Source organism: Numenius arquata, chromosome 2 (assembly GCF_964106895.1).
Source record: "Numenius arquata chromosome 2, bNumArq3.hap1.1, whole genome shotgun sequence".
Classification (NCBI taxonomy): domain Eukaryota; kingdom Metazoa; phylum Chordata; class Aves; order Charadriiformes; family Scolopacidae; genus Numenius; species Numenius arquata.
In genome coordinates this window covers 17,054,806-17,080,515 of record NC_133577.1, presented here as the reverse complement: position 1 = coordinate 17,080,515, position 25,710 = coordinate 17,054,806, and the positions used below count along the sequence as shown (strand labels likewise).

Here is a 25,710-nt window from a genome sequence, read left to right as displayed (position 1 = left end):
ATTTTGAAATAAAGGATTAACAGTAATAGCAAAAGCAACTGTTGCGCAGCATCTCAGTCCTACATTGCACTAGCTACATGCCAATGTTTTACTGTGGTAGGTGGACACTAGAGAGACATTAGGCCTGTAAGATTGCAAATTGTGTTAAGAAAAAATACATGCTGGATCTTTGACTAGAGACTCCGCTATAGTGACTGTCTTAAGGTAGTATGTTTTCAACAATTCAAACTGTCAGCTACAAGGAGCAAACATTTTAGATATTCAGCTGTGGCTGGAAGGTTTGTAGATAGCAAGTTAGCAAGGTGTCACAGAATCATAGAATCATAAAATATCTTAAGTTGGAAGGGACCCAGAAGGATCGAGTCCAACTCTCTACTTCTCACAGGACTATCTAAAACTAAATCATATGACTAAGAATGTCATCCAGAAACTCCTTGAACACTGACAAGCTTGGTGCTTCCCTGAGGAGCCTGTTCCAGTGACTGACCACACCTCTCAGTGAAGAACCTTTTCCTTATGTCCCATCTGAGCTTTCCCTGACACAGCTCCATTGCATTTCCTCAAGTCCTAAGTCACCTAAGCAGTCACTAGTATCATCTGGTGCAATGCTAGTCCTTATGATACAGGTATATGAGTCAAATAGTAATTAAAATGAGGTAATTTTCTTGTACGTCTCAGTCTGATTTTGAGAAATTGGGAGTGATAGTGCCTCAAGATAAAACGTGAAGATAAAATTTCTGAAGATCTTTGCAGTTGCTTGGAAAACACCTTTGGGTCTTAGCTGGTGATGAAGATTAGAGTGCAGACTTATGTTGTAAGTCTGTGAGTTTTAGTCCAAAAAGGGCATTTCTAGGGTCGTTTAAATCTCATTCTGATCATGGGTAACGTCTTGTTGGATAGCGATTTCCTTTGCTGCAAGAACTATTAATTGTTCTTTGTGCTGATCCAGCACTGCTGTGGGCAACAAAACAGTACCACAAATCTCTTCTCTAGACTTCAATAAGCAAAAAAAGCTACCTTAAAATCTAGTTACTAACAAATTACATAGTACCACTTACTGCACTATAGGTCTAGTCCTATTGGCTTCATTAGGAGTATCAGCTATAAGATTGCAAAATCTCTTCATTTTGTGTTGAATTAACACAGCCATACATTTAAAATTGGTACCAGATTCTTGACATGAACAATTTAAAACATTTTATGAATCTGACATATTTTGCTTGTGCATATCATGTTCATTTTTTGTAACTATCACTGCTTCCAGCAAAATCTTATTCTAGTCCAATAAATAACACAAAACAATGAAGTAATTCATGATAACCAAAATAATTAAATAGTAGGAGCAGGTTGAAGATCAGCATTCATTTTTCAAATTAAATTTAAAAGTCTGCAGTAGTTACTTAGAAGATTGGCAAGTTTTACAAATAACATCACCAACCCTTTTAGAGAGAAACACAGCCGCATTAGAATGGAGTCATTAGGCAATACATTTATTTTGAAGCCAATTAACCTTTTGTCAGAGAAATGTCGGAGCTATAATGGTTTCAGCAGTGGAGGTCAGCCTCTAACAGGAGCACGTCTGACAGCGATTACGCTGTCTGACATATGCTGTAGACTGAGAGTACAGCTGCGGAATGAGAATCTGCCTTCGTTTGTATTCTGCTCTGCATTTTCAGGGAGCAGGCAATCTTGACCTATCCATTTAGGTAATTAAAGCTTCTATTTGGAAGTGTCCTGCAGGAAGGTGAAATTTGGGGGAGATAAATGGCTGCTGCTCACTGTATCCAGCCACTTCCATCATTTGATGGACTGTCTGAAACAGACTGCATTGCCAGGTCCTCATAAAAATAGAGAAGAATTGGGCAGGAAACAATTCTCTAAGGCAAAGCAACTCTGTCATCTTCTTTTTGCAGCATATAATTTAATTGTTAGCCAAGGTAGACAGCTGACTCAAGGGCCTTTCTCTAACAGCTTCCCCACCATCTTCCATTTGCTAAGAAATTATTTCAGTTTATTTACTTATAAGCCAACTTTATTTGACAATGAGAGATGTCACTTCAATAAGCTCAGTGAGCTGTCACAGCTGTGCCATAACTTACCTTCCAGTTGATTTTGTTTCCTTTGGTATCATGGTCAAGGGCAATTGGGAAGTCTCCTCGCTCATAAAACTTGCGAAATGCTGTGGGCTTTATTGGTCTTTCTTTAAATGCTCCTGCAAGTGGAGGCCCTTTTACCTTAAAAAAAAAACAAAAACCAAAACTAAACCAAAACCCAAAGAAAATAAAAAAACCCATAGGTCAGTACTAATATACTTTTAGAAAAAGCCTAATTTACATGGCTCAAAAATTGAAGCAGATAAGAAAGATGAACAGCATTGATCTGCCTAATTATAATTTGCTTTCCTCTTTACATGCTAGACCTCAGTAACAGGTTTTGTTAACTGTTTTTTTTTTTTTGTTACTACTTTCAGATTGTCCCATAAAAACTGTAGCTATGTCCATTACCATTTTAAGAATAAAACACCAAGAACATATTCACATTATGAAGTAGAAGTTCTTGGAAAATTAAGCATTTCTCCTTAAGAAATATTTTTCTATTTGCTTCTGTATAGAAGTCATTTGACTTGGTTTCCATCGAATATAACTGTCCTCACTTTCCATTGTCTTTCTCTGGCCATTTCCTAATCTTCTTCACCATATCCCTCCAAATGCTATGGATCTGGCTTTCACATGACTTCCAGCCCTTCAGAATTGATGGCTGAAGCACTGGAAGAAATGAAGGAAAGCCTTCTCTCAGACCTCTTCTCTCTGCCTGTATTGCCTTGGAGGAAGAATTTTCATTCAGCTCCACTTAGTTCCTTATCTGAGTTATTGCTGGTCAGCATATTGTGTAGCCTGAGTGCCTGAATGACAGTCCAATTCCAAAAAAGCTCATTCTGGAACTTTTTCTTAGCCAAACATAGTAGTAACAGCAACTAACAATTGGCACTAAGGTAATAGAATTTCAAGTACTTATAAGAAATCTATTGTTTAAGCTAATTAACAAAGCTAATCTCAAATGCTAGAAGAGACTAAGAGAGATAAACTAATCTCAAATGTCCTTGACAACTGATTCTTCCTCGAGAAACTCTTGCCTTTGTTTTTTGGTTTTATAGCCATACATCTGGGATAAGAACTTCCTACCATTCTCCATGTATCTCTTTTTTCAAAAGTGCCTTTATGACTTGCTACCTTTTATAACATGGAAAGTGTCGTTCTCAAAAAATATGAGAGCTTCAACAATCATAAATCATACCCAGTACTTTGTATTGTTCTATTTGTCTCTATGTCTTCAGTGACCCTTACATTAGTTTCTAGCAGTACAGACATTCAGCTTTCCAGTGAACAGAATGCAAACCTGTAACATCCTTCATTAGTGCTATTCTGTAATTTAACTATGCTAACTACGGATCTAAATCTGACCTGGCACTTTTTTCTCCAAAGTATTTTGACATCATTTTCCACTGACTGAGGTAGAGGGGTGCACTAGTCATATGTCTACTCTGTACTTTACTATAAATTGCTTAAACTAGGGCTACTAAACTGTGAGCTATTGTTGCATATTGCTGTCACAGATAGACCATGTCTAGTGAAAACAGATTTGATATGCATAGCTGTAACTTTGCTTAGTAAACACATTTGCAACATTTGAAAGTAATACTCCAAGGAAAGCACTTCTAACCAATGGAAATAAATCTACACTTATTGTTCTGCAGAGGAACAATTTGTTCTGTGCCACTAGTATAAGTATTTTCACTTGTTTAATTTTTTTTTGCATTTCAGGCAAATCTATGAGTCACTGCTCATTTGAGGCCACTAGAAAAGCATCTATGTTCTTTTTGTATATTTTTCACACACAGGACCTTCACATGTCCTTTAAAACATTATTTTCTGTAAAATATTAGAAGTCACTATTCTATTAAATTTTAACTTACTGATAAAGAATGCGTTGTCTTGATTACGTGAGATACAACCATAATTTTTTCTTGCAGACTAGCACGATGCAATCCCAAACTGCATTTTACGTGAAACCAAACATTTTCTTCTTCCCAAATCATGTTAGTAAATTTGCTATGAACCTTTTTCTACTGCACTTTTGCAAATTTTCTAGAAAATACATTTGTGTTAATTTGACTTCTTCCTACTCTTTATCCAGGAACAAAGAAACTAAAAGGACTAAAAGAATCTTGGTTATCAAATCCATTCCTCTATTATTCCTCCAATATTCCTCTATTATATATACAAGGTCTTTCAAAAATTTATTACAAATCTGTTTATTTGTGCCTTGCCTGTTGAAAGGCTTTTGTAATTATTCTTACTTCAGTGGTCAGAAAACACCTCTTAGATAGTTTGCCTACTCTGACCTACCATCTAATAAAAAGCTATGGTAGAGTAAGAAAAGGTTCAGAGGAAGATTATGACTGAGGTTATGGAATGGCTTTCAGAAGAAAAGAATAAAACAGGAAAATGATGATTAAGGAGGAATAAAATAAAGATATGTAAAATCATGACTTCATGGAGAGGATGAATATGGACAGATTTTCCACTGTCTCGTCCAGTAAAAGTACAGGGCTTCAAAAAAATCTAGTAAGTGACAAGTTTGGAACAAACAAAAGTAGTTATGCATCCACGCAGCTAGTAGCAGATATATAGAACTACTTGCCAAAAGTTTTGGGCATCCTAAAAGTTTCTGTACATTCAAGCTATGACTGGAAAAGTTGGTGAAAGAGAAATCCATTCAGGTTTACTAAATCCACATTATCAGTCATCAGAAATAAAATGAGTATTATACTTTTTCACACAATACTGTCTGGTAGATCTCCTCGCGTTACATTTAGTCTCTCATGGCCACAGCTTGCTGGCATCTCACAGTTATCCTTTGATTAACTGCCACAGCAACTATCTTTTCCAATTGATGAGCTCTATGTTAATAACAGAATTTCTTGTCATTAGTTTTAAGTGCATTATCTTGTACTTTGTACTATTATTTTTAATTCCATTTCTATTACACCAGTTCTTAAGGGCTTCCACTTCCATCTGTGTGACACCATGATCTTCATCAGTTTTAATAACAACTCCAAACATTATGTCAACTATAAATTTCATTATACAATCCTAATTTTTTTTTTGTCAAGGTCACTAATGAAAATATTAAATAAGGTTAGCCCTAAAGCCACTTCTTGAGAAGTTCCATTAATAACCTTCATCTATTACTGTATCTCTCATTTCAACATTATATGTCATTACTGTCTCCATTTCGATATGGAGTTTCTTACCCATATTATACATCTCATAATTCTCGTACTGTATAACTAGCAAAGTAGCGTGTATAGCTAGAGAATTAGCTTGATAATAGTCTAGAGAGAGAATTGTTGTTTTTCTCTTTGTCTTAAAGATGTTTTTCTTGTCAGTTTGGTATGTAACAAGCATAGAGACCTTTTAAATTCGAGGAAGAGCAACTGGCTCAAAAGCAATGAAATGATCTAGACAGGAATGAGCCTAAGATCTGCCAAGAGTGAGGGAATATCACCAATCAGGAAGCGAATGGAACTGTCCCTACATTGAAGAAATGGTACCATGAATGATTGAAGAGTACTGTTGCTCTGCTTTAAGTCTATTACATGGAGGCAAGTTGTTCCTTTTGTTTGCATCTGATAAAGGTAGATTACTAGCCATTAGCTAGAATGGCTGCACTGAGCTAATACTGTTTACTTTTTGCAAATAGTTTCCTTTCCTTCCTATCTTTATTACTACGGAGACCACCACTATTATATTTGGTATTCTGAACACTGCTCTCTCATGCAGACTTCTCTTTGTGTCACTCTAGCCATGCATCTTCAATAGTCTGCCTGAGGAAATGTATATATGTATAATTTACTTTTTTCCCTTTTTGCGATTCCTGATCTATTTTGTTTTATATATTTATTTTCCTATACTTAGATTTTAAGTAGCACTTTTTGAGACCAGAATTCTTTTTGTTTTCTACTTGCAGGCTATCACAATGCAGGAATGCCAGTAAAAGATTCAGATTAATTGCTATAAAAAAGTAATAAAAGAGCAACAGTTAAATCCTGGAACAGAGTATCCACAGTAAGAAGCTGTCTCAAAATCTTTAGGCCAGTTACATTCTCCAGGAAACAAAGTCAACTTTACCTCTTTTTCACTTTTCATACAGAAGATGTTTATCACAATAGAAAACTGCTGAACGTTCTTTCCTAACGGCAGAATGACCATTCTTAATAGCTCTTTTGCTCATGCAGATTTAGCATTTCTCTATGTACAACCCATTAGGACCTTCCTAGCTGCAATGTGACAGTTTCTCAAGATACATTTGGACCATAATTTCTGGGAAAAAATGTAGAAATCAGAGGGATAATACTTACTAATCCTGGTGACAGCTGAAATAATGTGCTTACATTACCTGTTACAAAGGTGCTTACATACACTATGCTTTTCAAAATCTTACTGTTATGGCTTGAACTTTTAGGGTAAGACTAAGACGCTTTTACTGGCTCATGGGTGGCTGGTCACAAAGGGTGTTCCTAGAGGTTGGTATTCAGTTTTATACAGCTCAACATCTTTATAAAGGATGTGGATGACTGAACTGAATGCTTGCTTACCAAGTTCGTGGACCATACCAAACTTGGAGGAGAGGGACTATACACCAGAAGGAATAGCCACCACGCAGAGAGGCCTTCACAAACTAGAAGCCAAGGCCAACAAGAACTGCATAAATGTAATGTCTTGCACATGAGGTACAATAATCTCAAGCAGCAGTACAAGCTGGGTGGGATCTGACTAGTTGGGGTGTAGCTTTGCTGAAAAGGATCTGAGGATTCTCGTTGACAGACTAAACTTGAGTGAGCAGTGCCTTTGTAGCAATGAGGGCAGAATGAGCCCTTAGTTGCATCAGTATTGGTATAGTCAGCAGATCAAGGACATTTGTTAGGACACACCTGGAATATTGTGTCCAGTTCTGGTCCTCCCAGTTCATGACAAAAACTGAAAAAAATGGGCAGGGTCTATCAGAGGACCATGAAGATCATTAGAGTTCTGAAGATCTTGACAGAAATTTCAATAAAATGGATGTGTTCAGCCCAGAGAAGAGAAGGCTCAGGGGAGGATGTAATCACACTTTTCCAATCCCTAACAGATAGAGCAGATGGAGATATTCTCTTCAACAGGATACACAGGACGAGAGGCAACAGGTGCAAGCTTCTTCAGGGGACATTGTGTCTGGATACAAGAGAAGACTGCTTCACCACAGAAACATTAAACAATGGAACAGATTGTCCAGAGAAGTGGTAGAATCTCCCTGAAAAAAATTCAAGATTTGGCTTGTCAAGGACCTGAAAAAACAAATCTAAGACCCAGCTCTCAACAGAAGGCTGGACCAGATAATCTCCAGAGGTTCCTCTCAGCTGAGGCTTCTCTGTGACTTTATGTCGCTAAGTAAAATACACCAAAAAAAGTTTTGTCTTACATTTTATATTCTTACAATTACTGACTAAAAAGGTCATTCTGAAAGTATTCCATTTATTGGAAAAACTGTAACAAATACTATCTTCTTCAACCTAACAAAGATATTTCATTGCAACATAGCTAGAAAGATTAAGATTAGAGTTCCAGTTAATTAAAGGCTAATATTCATGATGGCAAAGTATATGAAGCAATAAACAGCTTCTGAGGTTCGTTAAATGCCAAAGAGAAGTTGAAGAGTTTGATAATTGCAAAACTAATCTATTGTAATTCTATGCCATTGAACTATGTGACAAGATAAAAGATACAACCCATTAAGCAAAAAAAAAAGGAGAAAGACCATATTTCTTTCACTGACTCATGGGCATTTAAACCATTGTATCAGATTGCATTCTTAGACTTTTCAGTGATGGCACATTAGGAAAATGACTAAGAAAAATTATTTGAAGCCAGATTTAAACAGCGATTAATTATCTGAAGACTGAATTTTCCAGGTTTCCTAAGTGAGTGTCGAACTGTATGCATACTCAAGGACCTTAACTCGTACCTCATAGGACAACTGGTGATTTTTGTAAAAAATTTTCACAAGCAGTTTAAGCCAGACAAAAATTGACAGTGACACAGAGATAAGTGGTCTTTCTTACCACTTTCACCTGTATGCTACCACAATGTACTGCCCTTCATTAACGGCAAAAGGTTTCATGTAGGTATTCTGAGGACAGATCAGAAAAAGGGGATGGTTTTTGTTTGGTTCAGTTTTTGGTGTTGCTGGTTGGGTTTTTTTTCTGTTAGGTTGATTTGTTAAGTATTAGATCCTTAAGGTGTTTACTGCAAAGATGAGTGAACACTTAAGCTGGCACAAAGGAGAGAGCAGCACGTAGTGGGACAGGAAGAAATAGGTGACTAATTCTTCAAGGACCAGTGCTGAATTTATACTGAACATCAAGAATTAATTGGACATACAGTTTCTCATCTGCCTATGCAGCCATAGGTTGTTTTATTCAAATCAGAAGTCAATAATTGCTCAAGTGTTGTGTGAAAAATAAAAGATGTGATCACATATTAACTTGCAGAGAATCAAGATATTAAGAGAAAAATCTTTTTACTTCCTAAAAGTAGAATGGACTGAGATTCTGCTGTTGTTATATAATGATTCATATATTTAAAAGAAAGAAACAAACCAAATCAGTGATATTGTAATAAAATTTAATGGTTAAAGACGTATCTATATTTGACTAACCCAGGTTAATGCATTTAGATGACAACTGGGAAGAATGAGAAAACATCCAGTTTTTTGTTTGTCAGATTCCTTACAGGAAGACTGGAATTTAACCAGATCTTTTTGTGTTTTTTCCTCACAAAAGTATTTCATTAATTTTTTTTTGAAGCTATGGGAATCAAAAGTTATATGACCACTCAACTGTTTCATCTAAAAAAATCAGTTTTCCTTGAAAATATAATAACACGTTATTACCTTGAAGAGCGAAATTTTCAGAAATAAAATCATAAATCCTATTTCTTTGTATTCAAACTAAAAAATGTATTTGTATAAAATTGCACTCTGTCCACAGGATTGAGTCTACTAATGCATGCTACTGTCTCAGGGCAGATGTAAAGTTGATGGCATCAAGGAAATGTTTGTGTAACTACTGACAGGGTCTTTGTCTCATCCTCCACTTGTACTGGTGTTAAACTAACATCTACTTGGCTAATGCAGCACAGTTCAACCAGCAACCCACTTATTTCCCCACAGGAAAGATCACCATTCATTTCCTTGTGTACTGGAGCCAGAAGCTCCTGCCAAATCCTAATATAAAACTCAAGTAAAATGTAAGATCCATTAAATAAGTCAAATAAATTACACCATGCAATAAAGAAATACTCAAGCTAGCAGGAATAAAAGCCAAATAATATGCTTAGCACTACACAGTGCCATGTTGACATACAAAGCTTTACTAGAACCATCAACCACTAGGTACTCATCCATACAGCGTGATAGACCTCATAACTTGGCTGACCAGGCATCAGCACAACTCCGCCTAGTTACAACTCGTGCCCAGAGAGCAAGCCTAGGTGTAAAAGCCATGATCCCCAGTTTGTGGTTCTGGAGTTAATAAGCACATAGGTACCTTATGTGTTTCTATACTTGTAAGACAGACAAGCCCATCATCAAGTCAAAGCCAACAATCATGTATAAGAAAAGATCAAGATTTTGGCAGTTACCTACCAACACAACACAACAATAGCATAACAACAGTATTTGGTGACAAATCCACAGATTTTCTAATATACAGAACTAGTAGTAAAGACTTGGAAACACAAATCTTACCAAGTGTTAACAAACAGGATCTGCACTGGCACCCCCAAGAGTGTCTACTCTGACTGACAATAAGCAACAAAGCCTGTACTGCTCTGTCTTCATTTGCTGATCCTAATTTGATTAAACTAACATAGGTGGTTAATACATTCTACAATCATGTTTTGATTTTGTTACGCAGACATACCAAAAATTGAATGAGAAACTTCAAATGACAGGAGAGGCACAGTAAGATGCCCCAATAGGTACTCTTGAGTTCCAGATTAATTCCTTTTATTTAATATCAATATCACAAGCATTCAATATCAAAAGAACACGATCCATCAACATGTATCAGACAAAAGCTTTTTATACCCAAAAAGGGAGATCTTTCTTCACATGTGCCACTCTTGATATGCTTTAAATGGTGCCACATCTAGTGCTTACAAGCTGCTTCTGGGGCTACTGCACAAATCTGGACAACAGATCAAAGCCCATCTCATAGCTTCAAAAGTCAAAATGAGAGAAATCAATTTTAAGACCCCAAAATGAAACTACTGATAGGTCAGCAAACATTACAAATGCTTCTAAAGCACCAGAACTTGAAAGAAAAATCAGACGTGATTTTGTACAAAGATATTGTATCTCATTATTGCCTTGAGACACTACTGAAAGTAAGTCCTAAGCTGAATACAGAATTACTCTATTTCATCACCTCAGAAATGTTATTTTTGATTGGGGAGAAGAAAAGCTGTTTTGATAAGCCAGATGTGCTTACGTTACAAACTGTTCTACAGCACTTTGTTCTCAGAAGGTCCTTCATCTCTTACTCTCCACTGGAGTATAATGTAACTACCTCATATCATTTAGATTCCTCTCCTGATGCTTGCCAAGCAATTTCCTTTAATGCAATGGGGGAAGAGTGACAACTGCTAATAGATTTCTCTCCTTCTTCCAGTGTAAAGATGAGTACAGTCTTTTTTTTTTCTTGCTTTATTAGTTTTGCAAGGCTTTCCACTTTCCACATCAATTCCACTAAGTCTGGGAGCATCCCAAATTTTTCCCAATTCTTCCATCTGTAGTCTAATGTTTAGAAAAATATAAATTCACTGTGAGTACATTTACATTTATGTTTCAGCTGGGATCACAAGTGTGCTTCTGAAGTGGCACCCAATTACATCAGTGGCACCCAAGTTCACATCATGAAGCAGTTTCTAAGTGAATGAAGTCCTTTCAGATGACAGTCAGTCTGCACGAAGAAAATCCCTGAAATGTGTGAAACATCATCTCCTCAGCATCAGCTCTTTTCCTTTGGTGACACTCTCCTATTGGCCTGCACTGCTCCCTGATGAAGAAGTAACCACAACATTCTTTATGGCTGCATATGTATTTTTAAGGGCCAAATCAACATGTTGTAGCTCTGCATACTGCAAGTTATAAGAATGTTGCTGGCTAGGAAACAAAATTAAACACATGGCTTTTTTTTTTTTAATATAATATATATAATTCAATTACAATTTTTCTGATTTCTGCAATCTTTATATGCTCCTAGATATAATAATGGCATATCTGAGGGTGTTTCAAAGAAATGAACAGTTGGTAAAACTGTAAAATAGTAGGAAAGCTATTCTCAGCCTGTTTTGCCCTTTCATACACATGTGTATGAAGGTCCATGTTGGAATACACCTAACATCCTAATTTATTACTGTGACCCTGACAGAGGATATCTAGGGAAGAAAATAAAAGCAAGGTCATAATATAGCAATCCTGCTTCTTGTTATCCTAAATTGCCAAAGTCCTACCCTTCCTTCCAGTTGGATCTATACTATCTCTTCTCTTACACTAATTTCGGTGTTGTCTGATCCTGCACTGAGCCATTTCAATGCTCTAATCTGCCAGGAAACTATTAATGTTATTTTCTTAAAATAGTTTTTTGCTGTAGAATGTACTGAAATGATTGAACAGAGTTGGAATGCCACCACAGTTGCTGAAAGTGAAAGAGAGGGAATGGCATGGCCATGGTAGCTAGAATTAAATTAATGTAAGCTGCCATAGAACTAAATCTGATTGAAGGTTAATTTCCACGCCCCTACTCCTCCCCCGGCAGTTATTCCATACCTAGGAGGTGGTAAATAAGCCTTATCATGTGTTTTGGTAAGCATGTTTTCTAACACTGACATCTTGTGTAGGTCTAATGTATTTCATTGGAAAGCTTAATTCCAAAAAGCATACTAAAAAATCTTTTAAAGTATTTAAAAATTAATTTTGGGGGGTGAAAAATAAGTATTAGAGAGGAAGAATAACAGGTGAGATGACAATCTGGAGCCTATGATAGCAACTTTCAGAATATACTGAAATAGCACTATTCTAACTCCTATTAGAACTGTACAAATAAATTTATCTCCATATCATGGAAAAAATTAAAAATACAGAAATTTCTCTTTGCTCTAATTCTAAAAATATCTAGGTTTTTCACAAAAGAGAACAGTGCCCCTTTGGGTCAGTCAGCTTTTGAATGACTGGTTTATCAACCCTAAGACAATCCAGGTGAATCACTTATCTGAAGACATTGATTCTGAAAGACTGGATTGACCTGTGAGCTAGCAAGAAACTTACTTGGGTCATGACAGAACATTGTTTAAAGGATTAGACACTGGGCTGAGAAGACAAAATCAATACATCCTAATTCTAATTGTGACAGACTCCATCCATGATTTTGGTGAAATATTTTGGCACTAATTTCCCATTTTAGAACTGGATTAGAATTGCTTACTAACCTTATAAAAATCCAGAAAGTCAAATGGAGTTGTGATGAGTTAACAATCACCTTTCATAAAGTCATGCTTCAGCTCTCTATAGAATGCACCTGGAAACTTCCCGTGGCTAGAGGCTTCAGCTAGCAGAGCAGTTACTACAGGGCCCTCAGCATCCTCCCAGATTTAAAAAAATGCACAAAATCCTGTCCTATGGCTATCTTCAATAGCAAATTACTTGACTGCATATGAAGAGATAGAATAGAAACACTAAAAACAACAGCTAAAGAGGAAAGGAGAGAAATGGTGGATTCCTCATTACCCCCATTACCTGTCCTCATTTGGCTCATCTTGAACAAACAGTACAGTTCTATGTCCAGACCCCAGATGTCCTACAGTCCTGTATATGTTTCCCATCTACTACATTTTAAGCCTGAACAACCAAGTGGTAGAACTGAATACTGAGACACTCCAATGGGAGAAGTCATTATCTATTAAAAAAAGCTGTGAAATCAGAAGCCCCTGATATACATTAAGGAATTGCTTTAAAAGCTGCTACATATTTTATTCACTTCATCAAGTACTTATCTAATAAACATAACAAAGGTAACCTGAACTTAAAAAGAACAAAAACTTAGTATCTGAACAGCCAAAGCAGTTCCATTTTCTTTCCAACTTCATGTGTGATTTGCTTCCAAAAACCAAAAAAAAAAAAATTAGAACAATGAATCTGAATGGGAGATGAGATGACACTAACAGCTAGATGTAAAACTATGTCCCCCAACTTCACCTCTTTGTAAACATAAGGAAATGAACTATTTTTAATTGTCAATTTCTTTTGCATCGCTTGATAAAGTAACTTTACCTACTGTTGTTCAGTTTGAGAATTACTGCTGAAATATTTATGAAGCACTTAGTTGCTTATTTAGGAACTTTTGCTTGTCTTAGATAGTAAATCTCACTTGTAGAAAATAATTCCTGGTGTGTTATAACCACAAAATTCAGTTATAAAAATATTTCAAACACTATTCAAAGGAATAGGAAACCTTTCATGAAATCTGATGAGTTTGAAAGGAAAAATAAAAAAATGATATTTCAACCAATATAAGAATATGAATAAATCCAACTGCCCCAAAGTGGATTTTATTTCCTTTTCTAATTTTATTAGGTTCCTGTTCAAGCCACTACGTTTTTGTTATGACTTCGACCATTAAGCGGATTGTAGGTCTCATCTTACTCTCCATGTAGGTGTTAGTAGGCTGCATTTATTAAGTGAATTGCCAAACTTTCTTGGTGAGCAAAACTCAGAAGACAGTTTCATACTTTACTTTTTGAGATCTTAAGCTACAGAAGTGAAGGCCTTTAACTCATGATGAGAGAGCATGTTATATGCATGTTTGCTCTGACTGCAGAAATGAATTGTCAAATCATGCATTTTTATAATAAACTTGAAAAAAAACAGTATTTATCAACAACAGGATGAATTTTTAAGATTCCTCCAAAACCAGTCTTTACATATGATACATATTTTTCTTTTCTCAAATTACTTTGTGAATGATATAGTATGTTGGAAAGAAAACACTTCTGCTTTAACATAATTCAAAAGAACATGCCTGACTATAAGCATCTGCTGATTTTCACTGAAATCAATATATCCTTGCAGCCCCAATTCACAGTAAAATTAATATGATGTGATAATATTTTTCTGATTTTTATATGAATGAAAGCACCTTCTTATACTATTATGAACATTATTATCAATAACAGTAGAAATTACTGTCACATGAACTGATGCCACTGTCAAAGAGCTTTTCAACAAGCACTCAGTCAGCCATTTGCCACTTGACCATCTCTGCCTTTTGCAAAGTACACCTTACACAAATATTAAACTGCCAGTGACAATACAGAGAACAGACTTGGTGTAGTTGATGTGTCACTACGTTTACCTGTAGTTTAACCAGCTTTCAAAAACTCCCTCTCCTCACCTTCATAGGTGAGCCTGTGAAGAGCCTGTTTCCAACCAAGAATAAATATTAAGTGGAAACTGCATAGAATTTATTATGGTCAGAAGAGCAGGACAGGTTCTAACATGATAGTTAGACAGTAGAACACCTGGTATCTTCAGCAGGGTAACTGTTAGAGCAGCCAAGTCTATTCAACAGTTGTACTTTTTACTTTCTGAAGTTAGTGCTGTCTTGGTCATGATTCATGTGATCATAGCTCCAGACAGAAGTTGATGACAAATTTTCCAGCAAGTTCCACAGTGATATCATCAAGGCCGCTGTTTTCATAGTGATGTCATTATTGTACAGTGCCTATCATAACATGTATGCAGGGCCTCATGAAAACAGAGGGTGAAATCCCTTGCTGCCAGCCACAGGGGCAGCTGGCACAGCTTCACATCCAGCAGCTCTGTGTCCCTGAGAGAAATCATCTTGCTGCTGCAGCCTCTCTAATATCAGAGAAAGACTTTCTGTTGTTTCCCTTAGTCCTAAAGAAGAGGTATAAACTCAGTGGAGAGTAAAAAGTACAGTTGAAACCACAGCAGAGTGACAACTGTGAACTAGTAGTGAAACGTTAGCCTTCATCCTTATTTTCCTCTTCAACTCACTCAGCTTATCACAAGGTAAGCACAAGTATGAATTCATTGCTTAACTGAGGATCAACAAAAAAAAATTATTGTTGCCAAAGATGAACTACTCAGCCATATAAACCCCTTCCCATCCCTTCACTCCTGATAATTTTCAAAACCTAATGACTCATTATGATGCTGATTTCAAAAAATCAAACTGAAGAAATGGAAGATTATGCATTAAATAATAGTTTTAAAGATCCTTAGATTCGTAGTAAATAACCTTGTTTCTAACCTATTACAATTATTTAATTTTTTATCAGCTCTATTTTCCTTGACACATATGAGCAATGCATGTAAAGACCTGAGGTCTACACATAATCTAGCAATAAGGTTTGCAGATAGGGTGAATATCTTTTATTAGATGAATTGGTATAACTGGCAAAATCAGAACAGAAGCCTTCCATCAGGTCTGTAATAGAAACTACAATTTCAAAGGTAAACAGAAATTGAGAACAATTGCTGACATTTTTATTTGATATATATTAGTTGCATCATCTCAGAAAGAACAGATAGTTGGGTAATTGTGAAGTAAAGATGTGGCAGACAGGTGAGCAGTAACTATTATTTAGTTATCAGACCTATTCACATTTTAAGAAGGAACTCATTTTCGGTAATACAATATTTGACAGTTCAGCTGTCAACTGAGAGCAACTAGTACTAACACTGATGGAAGTCAGAATAAAGTACTCTAGCTAATCATAGCACAGCAGGAAGTCATATGACTAAACTAAAAAAGAAAAAGGATTTATTTATAATGCCTTTAGTAGTGTATTTCAAAGTCTTGCAAAAATTAGCGCCTTAGAACCATATAAACAGTGCAGTAGGATTGTAACAATCAAACAGAATGTATCAATCCAGTAAATTTGCTGACACAAGGAAATTATTTGTTTATTATTAAGGAGCTTCAATATTTTGTAGCATCTCAAACAGGCAATAAATCTACAAGTGCATCACCAGCCTCAATAAAATTCATCGTTCTTTTAAGACTGACAAGATCAGAATAACCCAGATAATCTAGTATCAGTCATTTCTTCTGCTATCAGGGAAAAGCTAAGGGCAGATCACATATTTATTTTTCTTCAGAATACACAGTATTTTTATGGTAAAAATATATGTCTGTATTTGACATATAATTTGAGCATAGTTGAAATATTTAAAAAATAAATAGAGATTTTGCTTTTTATAAAAATATTAATTCAGGACAAACTCAAATAGGTGCCACTAAATGGAAGTTTTTCCCTTTTTAAAATCTTTTTAGATTTTAAATCTTTTTAGAAGATTTTAGAAGGCTCACCTAATTGAAACTGTGCTTTGTATAAAACCAAATATTCACATTAAAAATTCATTGCCAAGTTGTTGAAAATATTTACACAACAAATCAGTACAATAAATAAGATTGAGGGAATTCAGATATTCTCATGAACACTTCTGGAACAGTAGAAGGTAAACTCATTTGAACACATTGAGTGAATTACTTACTATAAATTATTTCCTTTATTCCTGAAGAAAATGAGGCTCTAAAATCTCAGGTTTTTGTAATCAGTCACCTTTTGCTTTATATTTATCAATCAAAAATGCTTCCACATAGTAATAACACAAGGAAGAAACTAATCGTGGTTACTGGTGAAATCACAACTTTTAAAAATCTCAGCAAATATGCCTCAAAGGCTCATACAGTGTTGCCACAAAAAGAATCTGCAAAGATGCACAGGCAGACCATGGAATCAGTTAGAAAAACTAATTTCCTAAATTAATCCAGATTGTAACTGGCATAATAAAAACATTGATGTCAGAGACTGGAGTTTGCAATAATAAAGGGACTTAGAGAGGATTAAAGAGGATATAAGAGATTATCAGACTAATCACAACTGATATTGGCACAAATAGGTATCAGAGGCCATACGGTATAACCTTTGGATGTGTCATCTTTAGAAATACTGTCCTAATATCTCAAAAAATAAACAGAAAAATATACATTAACAAAAAAGACCAGTATTTTGAAAGCCTAGCAATTTCAATAATTGCTCCTTTGTGCAATATTGCATATTGCAATACATACTGAACATCTCCAAATATTTATGTTCATCTTTCACATATAGAAATTAATTTTCATTACTGCCATTCCAGGAACAGGAATATAATTCAAAATGGGAAACTTCTTAACCAGGTTATATACACTACAGCAAATTCCCCATTACTTTTTTAAGATTAAATTTTGAAAAGATCTGTTGTATTACATGGACAAGAAAGTAGTACAGGAACTGAACATAAGATGATACATTTTTCAGAGGACAGCTTCCATGGAATGCTGACTTAACTCTCCACCTAGTGTTTAGCAATAAGAAACATAGCACTCTACTATGTATTAATTTGCAGTTATCTAAAAACTCTGTCAAATAACCTCAAAATGGAAAATAAAAAAAAAACCTGAAAATGAAAGAAAAAAATTTATCTCTCACCTTCCCTCTTGTCCCTTCCCAAACCAGAATAGAGAGATTGTCAAGGTATATGTAAATCAATATGCAGAAGGAAAAATTCTCCTTCTCATAAGGATTCCATTTTTCTGAATAATTCTTTGAGTATTTCTGACAGTTGGCACATCCCATTTTAAGGAAGGATCTGCTTAAAATAAACAAGAACACAAACTTTTAAGGATGTCACTGTAAGAGCAAGTATCTTGAAAAAGCAGAATGTCATTAAACAAAATAAATTTTGCCACATTAGGATATAGGGCATAAAACTCTTAAAAGTCAGAATTTACCTACATCATAGAAAGATTTTTTTCTAACAAGCTAAAATAATCTGTAAGACTACAGGTCTCTGAGAGAGGAACACAGAGGAACAAATTGTATAGTGTGACGTTAAGTCCACTGAAGTTAAATACAAGTTGACATTTAGATGTAGAATCTAGTTTCCAAAATCAAGAATGAGTCTCGAGGATCTTGTCACTAAAACTAAGCTAGTTGTAGAATGATAAGACTTATAAAAGATTCTCATATCTCAGTCTTCAAAATTTTGGCTTTTGTAACTAGGATGCAATGTTGATTCCTTATATACAAGACTAGTAACAGATTAATTTAAACATATCTTCGCATGCACACACAGCCCGAACATTTTTGTCCAATACACCTGAATAGAACACCCAGTAAAAATTGAATGTATTGCAAAGAAGAAAAAAGAGGGTAACGGAACAATTAATGATAAATATATTGGATTTCATGGGTTCAATAAAGAAATAATCCTAATAGACTTCTTTTTTTATTTTAATTTTTACATGTGATTACAGAAAAGCCTACTCTGTCTCTTAATTTCATTGCTTGAAGTAGGAAATCATGTATGTCAGTGTGTATTTGAGAGACCCCTGTGAAGTGTAAACTTCAATACTGGTTTTGCTATCACAATATTCCTACACAATGAGACAAGCTGATCTAACATCTCACCACTGCTTAAAGTTGGTTTCCTTTTTCTCCACTCCCTGCTACTAGACACACACTCCCAACTTCTGACTTTTATTGGCTAATGTGCTTGTGAGAGTTCTCTGAGTTGATTCATCTCAATAATTTGGTAGAAAACTAACCAAGGAGATAAAAGGTGATACTTTTTTGCTGGGTTAGCACACCAAACCAGCTTACGCTAGGAGAGATGGCACCAGAAGACAGGCTGAACAGTAAGGAACAGGGGAGAAAAAACTGAGCAACAGTCAAGACTTCTTCTGGGCAGCAGCAAAGCATTATATGAGCTCACCTGCTCATGGAACCACACCTGCAGAAAGGATTTACTGCTGCTTTTGGAGGAAGCTGGTAAAAATGGCTGCTAAAATGCACACATGCATTAATGAGTAGAGGGATGTCTCCCTTCACTCTGGAGCAAGACAAATAAAAAGAAATTCAATCAATGTAACACTTTTCGAGAGTTCAATAAATCATCTGAATGCCCCATTAAATCCTATTCAAAATTGCAAATTGCCTTAACTCTATCTACTCTAGTAAATATTAAAAGCTGGCTCAGTAGTTCTGAAAGAAATTTCATTGAAGCAAGGGGAATTAAATCCAGTGGGCTCTGGATCAAGTCTGCAGGGTACACCATTAACACTCATCTACAGTTGGAAATCTTCCAAAATGTTTAATATGCTCTAATTAGTTTAGAACAATTGTTTCTTATAAGCTTTTTCTCCTCAACTCTGTATGGAAACACACCTAGGAGCAGAGTATGCACATAGAGATAATTATTCTAGGACAATTATACTTTGGAAAAATTGAAAATGCACATTAAAAAAAAGGATAAATATTCCATTTACATGTCTTGCAGTATAATGGAGTTACACATAATGCAAAAAATTATCTTCACGACCTATCCCCAACTGCTGATATTATATATGAGCAAAATAATTTTCTTATAGTCTCATTTTCAGCATATAGATCCTGCTCTGTACTTTTGGCCTGCGTTTCCTGATTGCAGATTGTATAACCTTACAATGAACTGTACAAAAATACATTTTGTTGGAACACTCATAATAGCTCAAACAAGCCATGTAGGGAAGCCTCAGGTAATCACACAACTAGCAACTTTGAATCAACAGGAAATAGAATACATCTTGCTGAAAATTACAAAATTTGCTTTACAGGAACAGAGGTAAGTTTTGGAAATTTCAAAGCAAATGTAATTTTTTATTATTTAAATTCTTTTGAAATCAGAATATTTAAGAACTATAGTATTCACTCTAAGATTTTTTCTCTCAAACAGTCATTAGAAGAATAACACAGAATCTTCAAACTTTCCACGAAATTAAAAACAAATGAAATTCAACTGTTATGACTGGAGTTGAAATTTTTTACATCCATTCCAAAAAAGCTCGACTACATCCGATCTCCACAAAACCTCCCCAAAACCAAAATCCAACCAACAAAAAAAAACCCCAAACCCTTTTTCTTAAGAAGAATGGCTGTCTGGTACCTCTTAGTAAAACTCCAGTTAAAGGTTATCTGTGGTAGATGACCTTCTTTCATCATCAGACTCATTACTTCAAAAAATGGCTAATAGGTCTGCTTCCTGTTAGCTAAATTCAGGTGCAAGTACAAGGCTCCTTTCACTTTTTACATCAGCTTTACTTACATTCCAAGAAAGCAGTTGTCTTCCAACAAAAACAATGAACCTGAAGATATGTATATTGTAAATAAGCTTATATGACAACTGCTTGCAATGCCTTTATGAAGACTGACACAGTTATGTATATTATAAAATAATATATTATGTATATTATATAATATATAATTATATTATATATAATATAATTATATAATTATATATAATATAATAATAATATATTATGTATATTATAAAATAAAGAAATCTTGCCAAATAGTGTATAGAATACATAGCTAGAAGTGTTTTTCTTAGTTCCTTTAAATTGTAAACTTTCTTAACTTTGTGGATACATAAAATAAATCAGATAATATCAAGAAAGAAGAAAATGTTAAGTGTATTACAGACTATAACAGAAAACACATATCAAGTGAGCAAAACAGATTTTGAACCAGTTGGCTGAAATTACAACTATTTGTTGCCTTTATAAATTACTCCATATGAAGATCTCCTGAGACTTTAGAAATATTAATTAAAGGCATTTCAACTTTGAAAACTTGACTGTTGCCATTCATCTTATCTGCAGTCTCAAGACAAAAGCAACATAGCTACACTGATCAGAACACAGATTAATGATTTTAAAATGTTTACCAGTAGAAATTAAACTAAAACAAAATGCAGACAAGATTTTAGAGCCCTTCTGGAATTTACAGGCCTACTGGTTTAAATAAATGCAAATCCTTTACAAGCAGACGGGATAAATTATTGAAAAAATCAAAAGCACATGAAAAATATGAAACCAATAGTGTATTTATCCCGAGGAATTTTAAGGTTAAAAATTATACTTAGGCAATCTTATACCCAGTAATTCTGCAGAATTAAGAGTGATGAAGTAAGACCCTGGATCTTTAACTAACAATAAAAGCTAAAAAAAGACAGGAAAAAAGGTATGTTCAACTACAGGGACAAGTTAAAATAAGTAACATGACACTGGAAACCGTTCTAAAGGGTAAAAGCTGCTTTGATCCTAGAAATCCATAACCTTATTTCTCCATCAGCCTCGGTGAACATTTCAGTAATATAATCAGTGTTTTGTTCCTACTATTTTAGGATATCCAAGTTAACATTTAAATTCATTAAGGCCATTAATCCATTAAAAAAATGGAATATCCTTTTCCTTTTTGCTGCCCATTCAGCAATGTCTTAAGCTTTCTGTTTTCAAGAACTAAAATTGTCTTATGTAGAAGAGTCTACAGATCCTCCTTACACAAGAAACTTCAGAATTTTACTGTATTCCAAACCACCAATGGAGATGAAGCTTAAACCTAATGATAGGAAAACATGGTTTGTTGTTCGCAGGTTTTTTTGTTAGGATCAAAAAGACAGACCTTCCCCAAAACCAACACATCAGTTTGCCTAAAATTACCCACACTTCCAAAAACCTCTTCAACCTCCATAAAGACTAATGTAATATAATGTCTGACTAAAAAACAATATAAAGCAAGTAGAATTAAAATTGTTAAAGTTCAGATGATGCAAACTCAACTTTCTGGAAGAAAAAAACCCCACAGATGAATATTAACATTCACTGTAATTTTAATCAGTAATATGCAAAAAAGGTTGTGACTTTCTGATATGAAATAGTCCTTGACTTTCATAATTCTTAAGCACTTTCTTTTATCATTTTGCTGATGTATGTTCTATTTTAAAATCAGAAGGATAATGGATGTGCTTCTTACACAGTAAATTGGGTTTTATATCAGAGACCTGTCAGCACCACGACAGGTTGACCTGACAGTGGTCTTGCATTTGCAGCTCTCCTTCATGACTGCTTTTCAAGGTGATAGGTCAATCTTAAGAAAAGTGCAGATTTCTTGATCCCTCAGGAAACATCTCAGAGTCATAACATTCACTGCTTTTATGATCTTCGTAACAGATTAAAAGCAGAGTTATCCTTTGCTGTCACATATATTTTTATTAATCAAGGGCATTTAAGATTTGGGTAGATAATGTGAATTAAAACACATTTGATTTTTTTACTGCCTCTAGGGCAAACATCAAAATTCATGAGAAATGGGTTATCTCTCAATGTTACTGATAACTACAACACAAAAAATTAAACCATGCTTGTTTTTAGTGAATGACTTCTTTGATTTCACCCATTTTTAAATGAATGGATTAAGACAGCATCTTAGCAGAAACATTAAGATTTTCCTTTTTTATTGGATATGAATTTTCAATAAAATAGTGAAAATCAAAGCTCGGAAGATAAATGGTTAATGGTAACATCAGTTGCAGCAAAGTACTGAAACACCCTGAATGCCCATCTTTGTTCAACAAGTGCTGATCTGCCACAGTACCTCACCGTACATATTCGTTAATTTATTTGCTATGCTGATTACTCCAATCCTAATGATAATGGTTTTTAAACAAAATGATAATGTTTTTTAAATCTACTCACATTGTAGAAAGACTGTTTTGTAGGTATTATTAAATATAATATGATTGATCATATCCTTGAAGACTACTGGTATCAGCACTGCTCTATAATACAACATGGATGAAAGGAAAAAAAAGTACTCCAAAAACAAAGAGCTAACTATTACTGAATCTGTTTCTATTCTGTTTTTCAGACTTCCTTGTTTGGCTTATATAGCTGTGGTTATATTTACAATCTACCTTATATGGAGTATGTTATTCTGGGCTGTTACTGAGATTTTCCATGAAAGCTTTGTAAATTTCTAAAAAGAACAGATGCAAGTGTCTAAAATCAACTTTTTAGAGCTGACTGTATTCTTTCACTAATCCTAATGTGTAGACTGGAAGCAAGCTCTGAGTTATGACTGTATGACCATTTTGTAGTGCTATATTTACCAAATTTGTATTTATAGGAATGATATGTAAATATACTAGAATTCAACATTTACAACACAGGAACCTCATCAAAAACCACAAATGATGAAGCATTTGGTGTAAACGCATATCATATTTAAAAAAAAATATATTTTTTTTAGCATCATATCTGCATGTGTCTACTGAAACAACTTTTCTAAAGCAGTTTCAAATATGTACTCAAAATTCATAAAAGTAAATGACACGGCAAATGCAGTACAGAAGTCACTGTTGACTCTTCTGACATAACATGATTCTTCCAACAAAGCTCCAGAAGGGCATGTATTCTCAATTACATTTCTGTCGGCATACCAAAAGTAAACGCTATCATACTTTATTTTAATAACTGATAATGTAAGCATTTACAAGTAACTGTGCTGTGAAAACTATTTATCAATATATTTGTAAGCCAAAAACAAGTGTTTTGGTTTAACCCCAGATGGCAGCTAGGACCTCGCAGCCACTCACGCAGTTCTTCCCCTTTCCCCTCCAGAATGGCAGGGAGAAGAAGGAGAAAAGGAGGGGAAAGTCAGAAAAAACAAACTTGTCGGTTGAAATAAAGACAGTGTAACAGAACAATAACAGAAAAAGGAAAATAACAATAATAATAATGTAAAAGATAACAATAATAATGTAAAAGAACACACAAGATAAAGTAATACAACGCAAGTCACTCTCACCACTCAGTGAATTGGTTGCTTAGCTCATCCAGAGCTGTGATCATGGATTCCTGCACCCCAGACACCCCCTATTTAGGTACCAAGCATGATGTCTGTGGTACGGAACATGCTATTGGCCTTTCCATTGTTCTGCCTATGCTCCTTCTCAGCTTCTATGGGAAGCTGAAAAAAGTCCTTGAATAGTATAAACATCACCTAGCAACAACTAAATACATATGCATAATTGACATTCCTTTCGTACTAAATCTGAAACACAGCAACCACTGGAAAGGAAATTAACTCTATCCCAGCTGAATCTGGGACAAGAAGAAAAATGGATACTGTACTTGAATTACATTTTGACATTTTGTCTTACACTGTTAAGTATCTAACAAAGTGAGCGTGAGAAAAATATTGTTCTTTGGTGCTGAAAATACCATAGTAAACCTGTTATATCAATTTGGTCTTCTTGTTCAACCAGCTATTTTAAGTTTGTATTTCACTGAATGGTAGATGAATGCTAACACTGCTTTGCAATGAGATACAATTAACTTACTTTGAAATTACCTCAAGTAACATACTAAGTAGACTTGCTAGCGTCCACTCCAGGATGCCTCTAAAGTTAAGGAGTAAGGCGTGCAGACACTGGGAATCAAACATTTTTACTGCAGCACTTCCCCAGTCACTTTTGCCATTAATATTTTTAAGACATTCATGTTTCCAGATTCATTCTGTAATTATGTCCAGTACTTTAATCTGCTTTTCTTAAAGTGTAATCACCATAATTTATAATGATATTTTACTTAACCTTTAAAAAGATGTCAGTTATTTCTGAAAATTTAGATACCAACGCTGTTATAAACCGATAGAGAATAGTACAAAGACAGAAGTAAATACATCTACTTTTCTAACTAAAATGTCTTTTAGTATGTTCAAAGCTGCAGTGCCACAACAGCCTTATAGAACAGTTTGGGTTGGAAGGGACCTTTAAAGGTCACCTAATCCAACCTCCCTGCAATGAGCAGGGACATCTTCAACTAGATCGGGTTGCTCAGAGACCCATCCAACCTGGCCTTGAATGATTCCAGGGATGGGGCCTCTACCACCTCTCTGGGCAACCTGTTCCAGTGTTTCGCCACCCTCTTTGTAAAAAATTTCTTCCTTATGTGTAATCTAAGTGCACTGTTTTTATCTTTGGTGCAATGTTTCCTTAATGTTTCTCTCTTGCCTTAGACCTGGCTATGCTAAGCTGTCTCCGTGCACTAAGTAATCAGAAAAGTACATCCATCTTTAGGAAAAAGAGGGGTTACTTTTCTGCCAATTTAGCATGCGAAAACAGCTCCTCCCAAATGTAAAAGCTTAAATCTTTTCATTCTGGCCACTTTCCTGTTTGACATGAATATCAGAAAGCAATAGGAAAGATTAAGGATATATATGTATATATGGACGCTCTTGTGAGAAGTGGATCTGAATCGCTTCAGCCCGAGAATCAAATCTAGACCTTCCACTTGTTAGCTAAAATCTCCAAACGCTAGTTTATTATATAGAGAATAGCAACTATAGCAGTGGCACAGGATCAAGTCCTGACTTCTTATCTTCAAAGAATACTGGTAGCTGTTTATTGTCCGAAAAACTCGAGTCTTTTGACTTCAAGTGAATGAGGGTACCTCCCTGCACCTCGGAGCCAGAGATGATGAATCTAAGTTGATGTGATACCATATGACACTATATGTTTCACATTTCCTATTGAATAGACACAAGAGGAACCCCTTCAGAACACAAGTTTTGTGGATTTTTTTATGGCACTTATCCTCAAGATGTTATATAGGGAGCTTAGTGACTAAGCTGCAGATTCCGTATTCCTCCTTGGGGATCA

At 35.1% G+C, this 25,710-nt stretch overlaps 1 protein-coding gene across 1 annotated transcript in view; it reads right to left on the bottom strand.

The window, feature by feature from the left end:
• Positions 1–25,710, bottom strand: part of PACRG (parkin coregulated) — a 224,297-nt gene that overhangs the window by 175,540 nt on the left and 23,047 nt on the right. The window contains exon 2 of the mRNA XM_074168706.1: positions 2,100–2,234. Coding sequence (XP_074024807.1) covers positions 2,100–2,234 — 135 coding nt within the window. The remainder of the gene's footprint in view (positions 1–2,099; positions 2,235–25,710) is intronic.